Source organism: Cebus imitator, unplaced genomic scaffold, assembly GCF_001604975.1.
Source record: "Cebus imitator isolate Cc_AM_T3 unplaced genomic scaffold, Cebus_imitator-1.0 Scaffold140, whole genome shotgun sequence".
NCBI lineage: Eukaryota > Metazoa > Chordata > Mammalia > Primates > Cebidae > Cebus > Cebus imitator.
The window spans coordinates 644,373-658,810 of record NW_016107455.1 but is presented as its reverse complement, the minus strand read 5'-3'; the positions used below and the strand labels follow the sequence as shown (position 1 = coordinate 658,810).

General features: G+C 54.4%; 1 protein-coding gene across 4 annotated transcripts in view; it reads left to right on the top strand.

Moving 5' to 3' along the window:
- Nucleotides 1-2,616: 2,616 nt before the first annotated feature.
- SEZ6 (seizure related 6 homolog) overlaps nt 2,617-14,438 on the top strand; it is a 53,840-nt gene continuing 42,018 nt past the window's right edge. For 3 of the 4 annotated variants that reach the window (XM_017542143.2, XM_017542142.2, XM_017542140.2), the window contains exon 1: nt 3,006-3,225. In XM_017542143.2, coding sequence (XP_017397632.1) covers nt 3,171-3,225 — 55 coding nt within the window. In that variant the 5' untranslated portion in view covers nt 3,006-3,170. Of the gene's footprint in view, nt 2,695-3,005; nt 3,226-14,438 lie in introns of those variants that run through there. The other variant, XM_037743309.1, reaches the window with a different exon arrangement.

Below are 14,438 nucleotides of genomic sequence, written 5' to 3'. Positions count from 1 at the left end.
CACCCGCCTTGGCCTCCCAAAGTGCTGGGATTACAGGCTTGAGCCACCGCGCCCGGCAATTAATTAATTAACTTTAAAAATCATAGTCAACTTGGTTTCACTCATCCGTTGTGTGAAGATTTCACTGACCTTGCCTCATCCCCAAAAGGAACAATTGCCCTCTTCTTCATTATCTCACAGCACTCATTTGGCACCAGTGACCAACCTTGGGCTTTAGGCACTCCTTATCCTTATCGCTTATCCACAGATATTTATTGAACATCTACAATGTGCCAGCCACTGAGCTAGATTGTGGGTAGAAGAGACAGACATGATCCATGCCTTTGCAAAGTCAACAACTAGTAGAGCAGACAACGAAGCAAGGAATTACACAGACAGAGGAAGCCCAGGTTCTCTGGGAGCAAAAAGCCAGGTGGGGGATGCAGAGAACAGTAGAAATGAGAGCAGTGAGGGGAGCCTTGAAAATCCCGCCAGAATGCCCCTTTCAAATGTGCCTGTGAATTGAGTAGACTATAAGCCTGCCAGCCCTGTATACAGCTAATTGTCCCCTTGGGCATTTTATTGTTCTCAATTTGTAGGTAATATCAAGGTCTGGTTAGGACAAGCCCTTTGGAGGGCATGACAGAGGGCACCTGACAGAAGCTCTGTTGTTTCCCAGTTTGGCCCAGGCTCTGCCTCAACCTGCCTGGGAACCCACTGCATAGAGGCTATGTTGATTGCCTTTAGGAGGGAGGGACAGCCCAGGTGCATTGTCATGCCCATCATGCAATATAAGCCCATCTTCTGAGTTCAGGGTACAGTGCTGTATTCTGGGACTTATAGTCTCCATTCAACCTTCTAGGTTAATTCAGGCCACAGGGAAGGTGATGTGGCAAGTTTCAGGATGGCTCATCTCACCCTCCTTCACGTACGTAGTGCCAAGCCCATCAAGGAGCCCTGTTGCCAAGAGAGTCAGACAAGCCTGCCACCAACCTCCAAATTCCCATGAATCATCCTGGCATCCAAGGTTCATCCCTAGGTCATGACTCACCTCCCTTGCCCAAGCTGCCTAGCCATGAGGGACCAGAAATACTTTCAAGGAGGAAAGGAGAAATCTCATGACATTTGCTAGCATTTCCCTAAACTTCCCTCAGCCACACAACCTTCTACCTCTGTGCCTCTTCCCTTCCCCTGTTGGCAACTCTCTTTCTGCCCCCCACTTGCACATTCTTTCCTGGCTTCCTCTCCTGACCCCTGATTCTTTCAACAACTCCTCCTTCTTCCTGCCATCCTTCGGCTACTGCCCTCTTTTTCCTCAGCTTCTCAAAACAACTGTCCAGAAATCCCAGCATCTCCCTAATTCCACACGCCATCTGCTTGCTGCCTGGGATTCTTTGCAGCAGTTGTCACAGCTCCCCAGAGCCCACAAGAAGAGTGTCTGGAAAGAATCCAACCAGCAGAGCTGGGAGACTCTGGTCAAGAGGACCAAAAGATTCTCTAAGGAACTTGAGGAGAAACTTCACCACCTGCTTCCAGGATGAGGTCAGGAAGGGCATTGGACAATGATTGGAGTCTGGAAGCTTTGGGGAGAAACCAAGTTCATATGAAAAAAACTAAACACAAAACTGCCCTTCTCCCAGGGGGCAATAAGGACTTCAGCTCTCCTATTCCTGTACAGGGAATAATTACATCAGCCATAGGGTCCTGTCCCATTGTACCCATTAAAGTTCTCCAAGTAAGTCCATCCATGAGCCCCTGCCTCTAAAGCGCAGCCTCAGGATGGTAGAGCTGTGACTGCCCCCTTGCTGTCCTGTGACTCACTGGGGCTCCTCAGGGCTCTGGAAGGTTATTTTTCCATGCCTTTAATAGTACAGCCTACTCCCCTGGGTCTCCTTCAAGTCTCTATCTAAAACAGTCCTATGGCACAGTGGTGCACGCCTGTAATCCCAGCAGTTTGGAAAGCTGAGGCAGGGGGATCACTTGAGGCCAGGAGTTCAAGACCAGCTTGGGCAACATAGCAAGACCTTATCTCTACAAAAAAAATTAAAAATTAGCCAGGTATGGTTGTGCATGCCTGTAGTCCTCGCTACACAAGAGGCTGAAGTGGGAGGATCTCTTGAGCCCAGGGGTTTGAGGTTTCAGTGAGCTATTAATGTAATTGTGCCACTACACTCCAGCCTGAGCAACAGAGACCCTGTCTCTAAAAGCAATAAGAAAATAAAATAAAATAAAACAGCTCTAGGGAACCCTTTCTCATGCCTATCCCATTTTCTCCACCAGTTCCAGAAACCTGGGCAGAGAAGGCATGAAGGGTCTGTATCGACTGTCATTGTGGCTTCTCTGGTCCTGCAGAGGGGGCAAGGCAGAGTCCAGGAGACCCAGGGCTATGTGGAGACCCAGGATACTACCTTCAGCTGCCCACAGCTTGGCCCAGGTTGCCTCCTGCCAAGTGAAGAATGTCTCCCCATGACGCGAGTGCCACTGGCTTTTAACTATAATATCAGGATAATTAAGCTTTTCTGTGAGCACAGTTTGCTGCTGATGCAGCTGCCTGGAGCCCTGGCATTCATTGAGCGCGAAGTAATAATTTATTGTCCTTTGTACGCTCAAAAGCCATCTTCATTATCGGCCCAAGACGAAGCTGCCACAAGGGCACGCGGGCCTCACCGGCTGCCTCACTCGGATGTGTTCCCAGGTCACCCTTGGCGCCCTCAGGTACCAGGATTGGGTGGAGAGGGGTGGGGAAGGTGTTGCTTTTTCTCACGGAGACTCAGAGACAACCCACCTCCTCGGCAGGCTGTTAACCGGAGAGAGGGTGGCAGGCTTGGCTGGGCGTGGGCAGCGCAAAAGGGCAGAGGTCGTGTGCCCACATGAGTAGGGCAGTCCTTTTCGGGCGCTAGCAGTGGCGCGGGAGCCTGCCCCTGGGTCTCTGCGCCTTTGCTTGAGACTTTACGGTAAGCCGCTCCTCCCGCGCCCCCGCCCCCAGCCCCGCGCGGCGGTCCCCGGCGCCGACGCCAGGCGCTGGCCGTGGTGCTGATTCTGTCAGGCGCTGGCGGCGGCGGCGGTGGCGGCGGCGGCGGCCCCGCTCCCTCTCCCTGGCCGGACCCTGCTCTGCCCCCGCGCCCCAATCCCGCCAAGCCCCCCGCCCTCCGCCCGCGGTCCCAGCCCGGGGCGCGGCCGCAACTGGCATCATGCGCCCGGCAGCCCTGCTGCTCCTGCCCTCGCTGCTGGCGCTCCTGGCTCACGGTAAGGGACCCCGGCGTCCGGTGGCTGGATGAAGGCGGGAGCGGGGCCCCAGGGGCGGGAAGGGAGACCCGGTACCCAGCTTCGCTCATCTGGTTGCCCAGTCCAAGCACCGAGCCCCGCCGGCTGCGCTGCCCCCGGCGCCGGCCAAGCCGGGCGGGGCGCGGGCTTCGCGGGCGGGAAGCTGCCGGGGCTCCCGCCATTCGCTCCCGGCCGAGACCTAGCCTTTAATCATCTCCCCAGATCTAATGGGATTTCTCTGCTGCAATTCATCACGCCACCCACTCCCCGCACACACGCGCTCACCCGCGCGCTACCTCGCCACACTCTAGGCTTCTTAGGGCGCCGGGGCGCGTGTCGAGGGGCACAGGGCAGTGAGTCGGGACGGTCCAGCTGGCGGCCCGCGGTCCCGTTTCCCCTGCCGCCTGCCAAACTTCGCTCGACTTTGCCGCCGATTCCGGGGCCTCTTGTGTTCTTACTGCGGGGAGACGGGGCCAGATGGCGACCAGACCCGGGGTTGAGACCTCGCTCACCTCCCCATGCTTCGGCGCTGCCACGCCAGTCGGAACCTAGAGCACAATTCTAGAGAGAAACTCCAAGGGCCTGGACCTCGCGTCCGGCTCCTGGCTCTGCCCCTGCCCCGGACTGCAGTAGTGGAGGTCCTGGGATAGAGACTCTGTCCTCCCCAAAGTCCTTTCCTTGTACACACACACACGCACGCGTGCACACACACACACACACACCATTGCCCCGAGCTCTGCCTCCCTCCCGGCCTGCCTTTCTGCCCAGCCCCGGTCCACCCACTACCCCCGTGGCAGATTCGTCTCTGGAGGACCGATCCCCCACACCCTGAGAATCCCTGCCCCCCCTCTAGGAGTCTGGTCCCCAACTTCATCAGTCTCAGGTCGAGGGAAGCTTGGTCATGGAGTGGGTGGCAAGGGAGTGTTGAGGAGAGGATAGGGGTTCCATGCCTCAGAGAAGAAAGATTTCTGAGTCTTGTCTGGGCTCAAACAAGACTCTCATGGAAGCTACTGGCACCCAGGTCCTTCTCCCAATACAGCCAGTCGGCTGGTGGGGTCGGCAGAACCGCACCTGGAATTGGGACCTGCCGTCCCTTGCCATATGGTTTGTAGCATCTGATGTGGAGAAGTGTGAGGGTGGGAGATTCTAACCTCCCTCCTCGATCCTTCCAGGCCATGGCTGAGGTCAGGGCAGCACTGCCACGGACAGGCGGGGCCCCTGGACGGCAGTTTTCTTCATCCAGGAAGAAAACTGCCACCCCAGAGAAGGGGAAGCCTTCTACTGAGCCTCTAGCTCCACTTTCACACAGCCCAGTGTCCTCACCCCACCACCTGGCTGGCCACGCTGGGTCCTCCGGCAGCGCCCGGAACTTGAAACCATGTGTTCACCTTGCGGGGAGAAGGGAAGAGTCCTGCAAGCCCCACCCCAGGGACAGAGGCCAGAGAGGAGAAGTGTGAATCCCTGCCCAGCTGCCTGAGGATGTCCCTAGGAATTCCAAACCTATCTTGCATAGGGCTGGGTCCTGGCACTGAACAGCTCCCCTAGGGTGCAAGCCTGTGTCTGTCCCCTGGCACGTAGTCAAGGCCTTGTGTGTGAGTCTGTGGGTCTGAATGTGAGAGTAATCTGGGCCCTGCATGCCTAGAGGAGCCAGTCCCAGTGTATCTGCACTCCAGGTAGTCCGAATCTTGGGTGAGGGCTCAGCAGTGAACAGGTGTGAGGACTGTGTGAGGCTACTAGTATGTGGGTGCAGCCTCAGCCAGAGAGCTCCCTGCAGGGCTAGACTGAGACTGCGGGCATCCAGGAGAAAGGCTGGTGTGGCCGGGAGTTGGAACAGCCCTGAGGGGATGTGGGTGTGAGCGTTAGGAGGAATCTGCTCACTCTGTGGCCTCAAGTCTTTGTATCCCTGGGCAACGTCTCTTCCCAACTGTCAGGATCTCTAGTGCCCATGGGGGCACCTGCCATGGGATATATGGGATAGGAGCCTGGCTATTGGGGAAGAGCTTTATTTTCACTCCCCAAGGGAGGTGAAGAAGCAGCTCCGAAGTGCGAAGCTTGAGGGTGAGAGGGCTGGGATGTCACAGCTGAGTGGCCAGAGGCTCCTATCTCCTCGGCAGGGCTGGAGGTCTTTGGGATATTGAGTCATCTCCCTGGGGAGCAGCACATTTGGCCATCCCGGAGTTCCTGGCACTTCAGCTGTGCAAAGGCGAGCCAAAAGGAGCAAAGGCCTTGGGCTATGAGCCTTTTCGGAGGCCAGAAGGTTGTATCCCTGTCTTTCAGCCCTGCCACTTCTCCAGTGAGGCTCTCAGAGCTTTGCTCATAGGTGGGATGCAGGCTGCAGGATGCAGCCAGGCACAGCCCAGATGCTCTGGAGGCCTGGTATGTAAGGCTGCAAAGGTAGGGTGAGATCATGCTGGGCCTGGCCCAACCTCACAGGTTCAGTCCCCTATTCCTTTCTGCAGCCTCCAAGGCATGATTGGCCTTAGGCGTCAGGGGCGCCTTGGGCCGCAGGGTATCTTCCCAAGCCAGGTGCCTGGGCCATCCAGCCACAGTGGAGGAAAAAGGAGGTGTGGGAGGGGCTGTGTGTGCCGAGCCTGCTGTGTCAGTTTAATGATTTTTAATGAGCAATTACCTTTAGTCATTCCCCTAATTTCTGAATATCAATAAAGTTAATTAAACTCTGCATGTGTGAATGTGGCCTAGGGAGATTATGAAGATGGAAGCCGCTGAGACTGGGCTAATATTGGGTCTTGGGAATGGAGGCTGCCTCCAAGGCTGTGTGACCTTGGACCTGATGCTCCACCTCTCTGAGTTCCACTTGAGAATGTGGTGGTAGAGGGGGCCTGGGGATGGCAAGTCTGGGTTCCTCACTCTGCCAAGAACTGAGGGATGACATCTGGGAGGCAAGGTCTGGAGGAGGAAAGAGAGGAAGGGCGACTCAGCTTTCAGGAGCCCCCAGTGCTGCAAGGGTTAACAAACCAGGGCTGCCTTAACCTAAAATGGTAATTGCTGCTTCCTGCAGACTCCTTGGTAGGTGCTGGATTCTAACAGCACAGCCCTGAGTCTGGGGGCTGCTGCTGAAACCGATACTAGGTCTTGCTCCTTGTCCCCAGCCTGGCACTTTGGGATAAGGAAGTGGTGCTGGGGACAAGGCCCCATGGGAGACAGTCTAGATTCTGTTCAGAACCCTAGAGGTTGACATGGCAGGTAGGAGTGCCCCCCCTCCACCCCTACACTTGGCTTCTGAGAAACCTGGAGGACCCAGAGACTGCCATGGACAGGAGAAGTCTGAGTTGGCTTTTTGCTCCTCACAGGCCTAAGCTTGGCAGGCCCTGGCGGCCATCCCGGCCTCTCAGCAGGGTGGCAGCTTAAAATGCCTTGGGGACACTGTGGGGTGCTAATGGAGAGCAAGGAGACAGGAGGGCTGGGCTTAATTAGAAACTGAGCTTCCACTCCCCACCAGTACTACCACAGCTGCCTAAACATGGGGGCATATCAGAAGCCTGCTTCCTTAGCTCCTCCATCCATCCAATTCCAGGCCCTCTAGCTTCCTGTACTCCTTATCCCCACCTATCCTAGCCCTATCAAGCCTCATCTGCCAGGGCGGGATCGGCTCAGGGATGCTATGCCTCCACCTGGGCAGAGCTGTCAGGGCTCGGTACTCCTCCAACCCCACCCCTACACCCACCAAAAAAAAAAAAAAGAAGAAAGAAGGTGCAGAAAAGGGCCTATTAGGCAGGGGGTACATTAGTGAAGGAAATTCTCAGCCCAGGTGGTTAAGAGCCCAGCTCCCACGTGATCTTACATATACCCCTGACCTCTCTGGGCCTCTGCTGTCTGGAGCCTTCAATGTAAGTTGCCATGCCTGATAGCACATGAGAGCCTCAAATTTCTTGTCAAGTCATTCAGATTTCTGGGTCCCCAGCTTACTGGCCTATTCTCAGGGAGGAGGAGCCAGGTTCTATAATGGAAGAGGCTTCCGGAGGAGACTATGCTGCCAGCACTGGTCTGCAGCTGGGTGGTGGGAAGCAGGCAACAGGAGGTCTCCAAGACCAATTCCAACAGGAATCAGGAATTCCAGGAAGCCGATCCACCCAGCCAGGCCAAAGGAGTTTCAGCTTCAGTTCCCCAAATAAGCCAAGTTCTCAATAACTTCTGGGCTCTTGTCAGCCCTTCTGCCTGAAATTCCTTTCCCCTCCTGGGCCAATCTGGCTCACTCTACCTCAGGCTTCAAGTATTAGCTTAGTTGGCACTTTCTGTAATTCTTCAGTACATATTTAAGGGGAGCCTGGCCTGTCCTCTAGCCTGGGTCAGAGGACTCTTCTGTGCTCCCACCATCCCTTGGCTTCCCCCATCAAGGTCTTCGTTTTGCTGGGTCACAAGTCCCCGGTTACTTGATGCTCCAGCAGCAAAACAAAACTCAGCAAAGATGATCCCAAGTCTGCTTTGTTAACCCACTATGTCTTGGGGAAGCTCTAGAATTTCTCTTTGGGAGAAGTTTAGGGTCAGCTGCTTGGTTAGAATGGTGAGGCAGGCCTATGGCAGCTGGGACAGAATCTTGAAGCTGAGTTTGCGTAGCAAGCACGCTATTTTTACATAGATTGTATGTTAGATTTTTTTTCCTTTCCTAACAGTTGGCCAATTATCCCAACTGTAAATTATAGCCTTTACTTCGTTTTTTCCTTTTACAAATTAAGCTGTCACGCTGTCAGCCTGAGGTGGCTCAGGGGTAGGGTGCTGATGGCCATTTTAAATGGGCTAAAGCCTCTCCCCAGTCAGTCACCCCTTAGTGCCACCACTGCTTGTGTCCCCAGTGGCACAGAGCCTAGTACATGGCAGACATTAAATACATATTGAATAAATTAATGAGAATTGCACAGGTGGATATTAGCAGAGGTAAAGCCCAGGCTTCCTGACGCCCCCATAACAACCACCCTAAGCACTCACCCATCACCCCTAATGGCTGAGAGGGATACCTCATATGAACTTGGCTGGCACTAAGAGGTAAGGGAAGGATGAATCCATGTCATCTGGCTAGACATGCATTCATCCTGTCATCTGAAGCCCCCTCATCCATCTCCCAGCTTCAGATATTCTCACATGGCTGGCAGGGACCAACATGAATCTTTGGGAGCAGCTCTGAGCCCGCATGCCCTTTAATGGAGAGGTAGAGGTCTAAGAATCATCCAGAACCACAATAATTCAGGTCCACAGCTCCTAAAAGAGCAGGCCCTGAGGTATATCTACTCATCCATCTATCCATCGTTCATTCATTCCATAGGCATATATATTGAGGTGTGGCCCAGAATCCCTAGGGGCCCAGCCTTCACTGGCAAAGCCTTTCACATGACTTTTCTATTTAGTACTCACAATAAGAGATTAGTTGTTCCCATTTTACACATGGAAAAACTGAGTTTTGAAGCGCTTAAGTCACTTACCCTGAGGCTGCACAGCCAGTAAGTAGTAAGGCTACTCCAAAGTGCCTGCCCGTTTCACAAAACCTGGCTTCAGCTAGCACTGTGTCCACTTTCCCGGCATAGGGCAGAGCTTCACTACAGGCAGATGGGAACCCAGGAGAGTATCACTATCCAAATAATAGTAATGGCAACAATGATAATAGCAAACATTTATTTGGTACCAACTATGTGCCAGGCACTATACAAAGTGCTTTGTATACATTAGCTCATTTAGTTCTCTTACCATCTCTATGAGATAGAAGTTATTATATCTGCCTTTTATTAATCAAATTCAAACCCATGTTGTCAGACAGACCCAAGACATAAACAGCCCTTAACTTTATTCTAGCACATTTCTGGTGATGACAGGTCCTTCTCAGTCCTTAGTGGCAAAGGAATAAAACATCCTTTCCAATATTTGGTGACCAGGAAAGAGCAAGGAGCTGGGGATCATGTGACCTATGGTCCCTGACGTCTTGGGCCAGAGATCAGTGATTTGCAGTGACTCTTACTCTTCAACCCTTTGAGTGCTTTGTGAATGAGAGGACCCGTCACTCCTGTCCTGGCATCCTGGGCTTCTGGACCTCTCCTCTTCAGCCTCTACTGAGGCCCAGCCCCCAGGTGGGAAGGCCGAACCCTGCCCAGTTTCCTTCTACCTGCCTACCTGCTGCCCAAACCACCAGACCTGGGAGGGGAGGATCGATGCTGCAGCCGCAGGCAGGGTGTTGTTGGCCATTGATTGTTGAGATTTCTCCGCGGGCTCCAGAGCAAACAAACCTGCTGCTTCTCCAACAACAATCCACAAACCTGCCGATTCTCAGCAACAATCCGGTCCCGGGTCTCAGGCTGCAGAGCCTGCAGCTTTGCTGGCAGGCAGTCTGGCAGCAGGAAGGGAGAGGGTGGGGTCGAGGTTCTGGCTGGGCCCATCTGGAACAAGGGGCTCTGCCAGGAGATGAGCAGGGACTGAATGAAAGGGCAAGGACTGATGAAGGGGGCAGTGGAGAGATGCCGTGAGGATGCTAGGGTGATTCCTAGACCCTGCGCGTGCCTTGTTTCATTCATCCCCTACAGTTTTGCTCAGCCATTTTTTCACATCCGGAATGCCATCCTGGGTCTTTCTGCTTATTTCAATTCTCCCATCCCCTCTTCTCCTGATCACCCAGCCCAGATGATTCTCTGTCTCCCAAACACCAACAGAACTTAGCCTGTCCATACTCCATCCATCCATCTATTCTCCATTCAACAACCCTCTATTCAACACCTACCAGGTGCTTTGATCAGCAGGAATACAACATAATCCCTCCCCTTAAGGAACTTAGTTTGGAGGGAAGCTGACTTTTTGATAAGCTCAGTTGTGACTAACTGTCCAGCTAGACCAGCAACCCTCTGATTTTAATAGAACGAGATACAGATGAAATGACAAACAGCACCTATATGATCCAATTACTTTGACCTCCAGAAGGAAAGAAACTCCTAGCCAGGGAATGCTCAAGGCCTCAGTTTCTCATTTGTGGCAAAAGAGTTTGCCTTTGGGTCTGTGAGGACCCAGCAAACCTCTGGGGTCCCTGGGCCAAGCCATGATGGGTGCTCTTCATCACAACCCTTCCCATCTCTGGCAGGTCAGGTGTGCCCCTGCAGGGCAGGTACAGCGCCTCTCCTGCCACTGGACAGCTCTGGCTATTGGAGGACCCTCCTTTCAAGGGGGGCTTCTGGTTTCTTCCCAGTCAACACCACCCTGATTTCCTTTGATCCTGATGCTGTTTCATAAAAGAGGTGGGATAGACATCATGAATTTGTGGTGGAGAGAGAAGGGGGAGTCCACTGTTTGGATTCTGCAGCACAAAATTGCAAGTGCTGCAGAATCTCTCCTCACCATGCCCTCCTTCCCATGCCCTCCCTCCCTAACCCTGGGTACCCAGGGCCCAGCCAGAATCTTGACACTGTGGCATCTCTCTCAGTCTCTCCATCCCCCGCCTCCCAACAGGAACTTCTCTCTACCCTCAAGCCCCTCTCTCTAGTTGGTCATGAGTCTGGGAGGACAGAACTTGGGGGCACTGTGAAAAGTGCCTAAACCACTGAGCATGCCCCCATGCTCATATGCATGCTGTTTTACCCCTCTTTGCTCGCTGGCTCCTTGTTAAAAACACCAAAGCGGACTCTGCTCCTCCTGACTTCCAGCTCCATTCCTCCTCCCTCCCCATAGCTTCTCCCTCCCTCCCTCCCTCCCTCCCTCCCTCCTTCCTTCCCTCCTTCCCTCTCAGCTCAGCAGCTGAGTCCCAACTCCTTTGTCCCCCAGGCAGCCACCTGCTGAGTGTCTGGCCTGGGTCCCAAAAGCCGGCAGGTGCCTAAGGAGTCGCAGAGCCTGGGGTTGGGGGCAGGGTGGAATCAGACAGTGTGGGAAGCCAAGATGTGCTCAAGGAGGAGGGGGGAGTCCCAAAGGAAGAACATAAGAGGAAGAAGTCTGGTCAGGGAGTCAGGACTGCAGGGTTTACACCCAGTGCTGGATTTTGCTGGCTGGGTGACCTTGGGCAAGTTGTGTCACACCCCTATGCCTCAGTTTCCTTGGGAATTCATGATGCCTGTCCTTGCCCCACCTCTTTTGTGGAACAGCATCAGGATCAAAGGAAATCAGTATGGGCAGGTGGTGACTGGGAAGAAACCACAAGACCCCTTGAGAGGAGGGTCTGCCAACAGCCAAAGCTGTCCAGCACCAGGAGAGGCTGATTTGTCAGGCATCTCTGGAGGGGCTGAATTGTACAACCCAGGAGTCCAGGGCTGGACCGCTGAGGCAGGGGTGGGGGTGAGCTCCAGCTGGCTCAGGTCTGAACCAGGAAGGTGAGACTAGCAACGCAGAGAGACCAAGGTTGGGGTACTTCTAAGGCCTTTACCCTGGCTTGCTGCTCTGATGGACATTGTCTTAGACATCGTTTACCTCTAGCAAAGAGATATGCTGGTGATTTGAAACATCTGGTCCGGCAGCTGGCAGGCCCCTCCTGTCATGAGGCCTTATTTTCTGGCTGGTTAGAGGAAATGTAAAAGATGGAGTTACCTTTTGTGGACCAAAGAGTCCCTGGCAAAGGGGGCATCTCCAGGCAAATGTGTGAAGGTGGGATCAAACAAGGCAGGCACAAGAGGGGTCATCCATGCATTTACATCCCCAGATTCCCCTGGCCTCCTTCCCCCACTGCCCACCCATCACCTGGCAGAGCCCCAGTCCTGCCCTACTGGGTCCAGTCGCTTCTCTCCCATGCTCTGCCTGCCAGCCAGGCTAGAAAGACGCCTGTTGCTTAGGTCGAGTGATGCTCTTGAGGTGACAGCCACTTGTTGGTGCCCTGACTCTGGTCTGTGCTGTAACACTATCCATTCCTGATGCTGCCTCTGGTGACCCTTGGTCCTTCCATGCCCTGAGCCACACACACAGGAGACTGAAAGAGACAAGGGAGGAGGGTTTAGCCCTCTCAACTCAAGATCTCCACACACGCAGCTCTTCAGGGTCCTTGGAGGTCAAAACAAGGTGGAGGCAAGGGACAGGCCTGAGAGGCTGGGGGCGGTGCAGCTGGGCCCATCTGGTGTTCCTGAGGTTCGGGAGAGAGGAAGCCCCAGATATGCTGGTAGCCATGTCTACATGCTTCTCTGCCTGGCTTGTTCACCTGTCCCTGGGTGTCTGTGTCCACTTGTCCCTGCATGTCTGTGTCCTCTGTCCCTGCATCCTTGGACTGTGGCCTGGGTATAAGGCACAGCAGGCCCCAGCTCAGGCTAGTCTCTCTCCCTCCCTGCAGCCCACTCCAGTCTCTTCCTCCCCAATCTCGTGCACCACTGACCCCTCAAGGAGACTCATAGCTGGAGCTGCTGCTGCTATTTTTAGCAGCTCTGCACCCCTCCCCTCCCCCACTCAGGTTTGCTGGGGAAGTAGAGGGCCAGGCCAGCCTCATGCGCTGGAGTGCTGGGCCAGTGAGGCCCCTTCCCCTCAGGCCCACAAGGCCTTGGAGAGCAAAAGGAGCCTGAGATAGCCCACAGGTGCAGGGCCCACACCCTTGGGCAGGTGAAGCTCATCCCACCTGCCTGTTGGGAGAGGTCCTAGGATGCCCTCCCTCTGCCCCCCACAACCTCACCAAGTCCCTAAGGGCAGAGCCCAGGCCTCCAGTGACTCCTCCCTAGGCCATTGAGAAATAAGGCTAGAGGCCGGGCGCGGTGGCTCAAGCCTGTAATCCCAGCACTTTGGGAGGCCGAGGCGGGTGGATCATGAGGTCAAGAGATCGAGACCATCCTGGTCAACATGGTGAAACCCCGTCTCTACTAAAAATACAAAACATTAGCTGGGCATGGTGGCGCGTGCCTGTAATCCCAGCTACTCAGGAGGCTGAGGCAGGAGAATTGCCTGAGCCCAGGAGGCGGAGGTTGCAGTGAGCCGAGATCGCGCCATTGCACTCCAGCCTGGGTAACAAGAGCGAAACTCCGTCTCAAAAAAAAAAAAAAAAGAGAAATAAGGCTAGAGCCGCTTCGTCTCCCACACAGAAGCTGGGAGAGGCAGAAAGGGACACAAAGTGTCAGAACGTGGAGAGGAGGGAGGCGCGCCTCAAGGAGGTCGTTCACCCAGGGACCTCCAGTACCGCCCTTGCACTTCCCAGGGGGGCTTCAGGCCCTTACTACAGCTCAACTCTGCCAAAAGGCCACCATTAGAGCTCATTGCCTTCCACACCCTTGAGCCTTCACCCTGAGTCCCACCTCCACCACTGCTGCAGCTGCTCTGGAAACTGGTACCAGCTGGGAGAAGGTATGGTAGGGCAGTTCAACGTGTCTGAACTGAGAGACCAAGGAGGGAGTGTTCTGATCTCAGGCTGTCTTTGCTTTCAAAGATCTTTTGTTCCTGCCTCTGTCCTGTCTGCCTCTTGAGCTCAGCAGGACAAGGATGCTCCAGGGTCTGCCTCCCAGGCCCAACTAGACCGCCTCCCACAGGTCACATCAGCTCTCAGACCCTGTTTCTCCACCTGTGGGATGGGGAGGATTAACCAGATAGTATAGATGTTGGGCAGCAGAGTCTAGAACACAGGAGCTGCCCAGAAACCTTGGCGCTCTCTCTGGGCCCTCTTCTCACACCTCTATCCCCCACTCCTCACCTCATACCCTCCCACATACATGCACACACACACACACACACACAAATATGCTCACACACCTACATATGTACACATGTGCATGCGCTCACAGACACACACACACACACACACACACACACACAGCCTAGCCGTCCAGATGCTTAGCACAGGGAGATGAGGAGACAGGCTCCAGTGTACACAAAAGGAAAGTGGCAAGTCAACAGCGCGCAGTCCACACTATGCAAAAGGCCCTCCTCCTCTAGCCCTGCCCACCAGGAGGCTCCATCAGCCACCAGGGTTGGGCACTGATAATAAAGGGGCAGTGAGGCCGGGCGCCGTGGCCCACACCTGTAATCCCAGCACTTTGGGAGGCTGAGGTGGACAGATCCCTGGCGATCAGGAGTTTGAGGCCAGCTTGACAAACATGGTGAAACCTCATCTCTACTAAAAATACAAAAGTGGCCAGGCAGGGTGGTACATGCCTGTAATCCCAGCTACTTGGGAGGCTGACACAGAAAATCACTTGAACCCAGGAGATGAAGGTTGCAATGAGCCAAGATCGTGCCACTGCACTGCAGCCTGGGCAACAAGAGCAAAACTCTGTCTCAAATAAATAAATAAATAAATAAGGGCCGGGCGCGGTGGC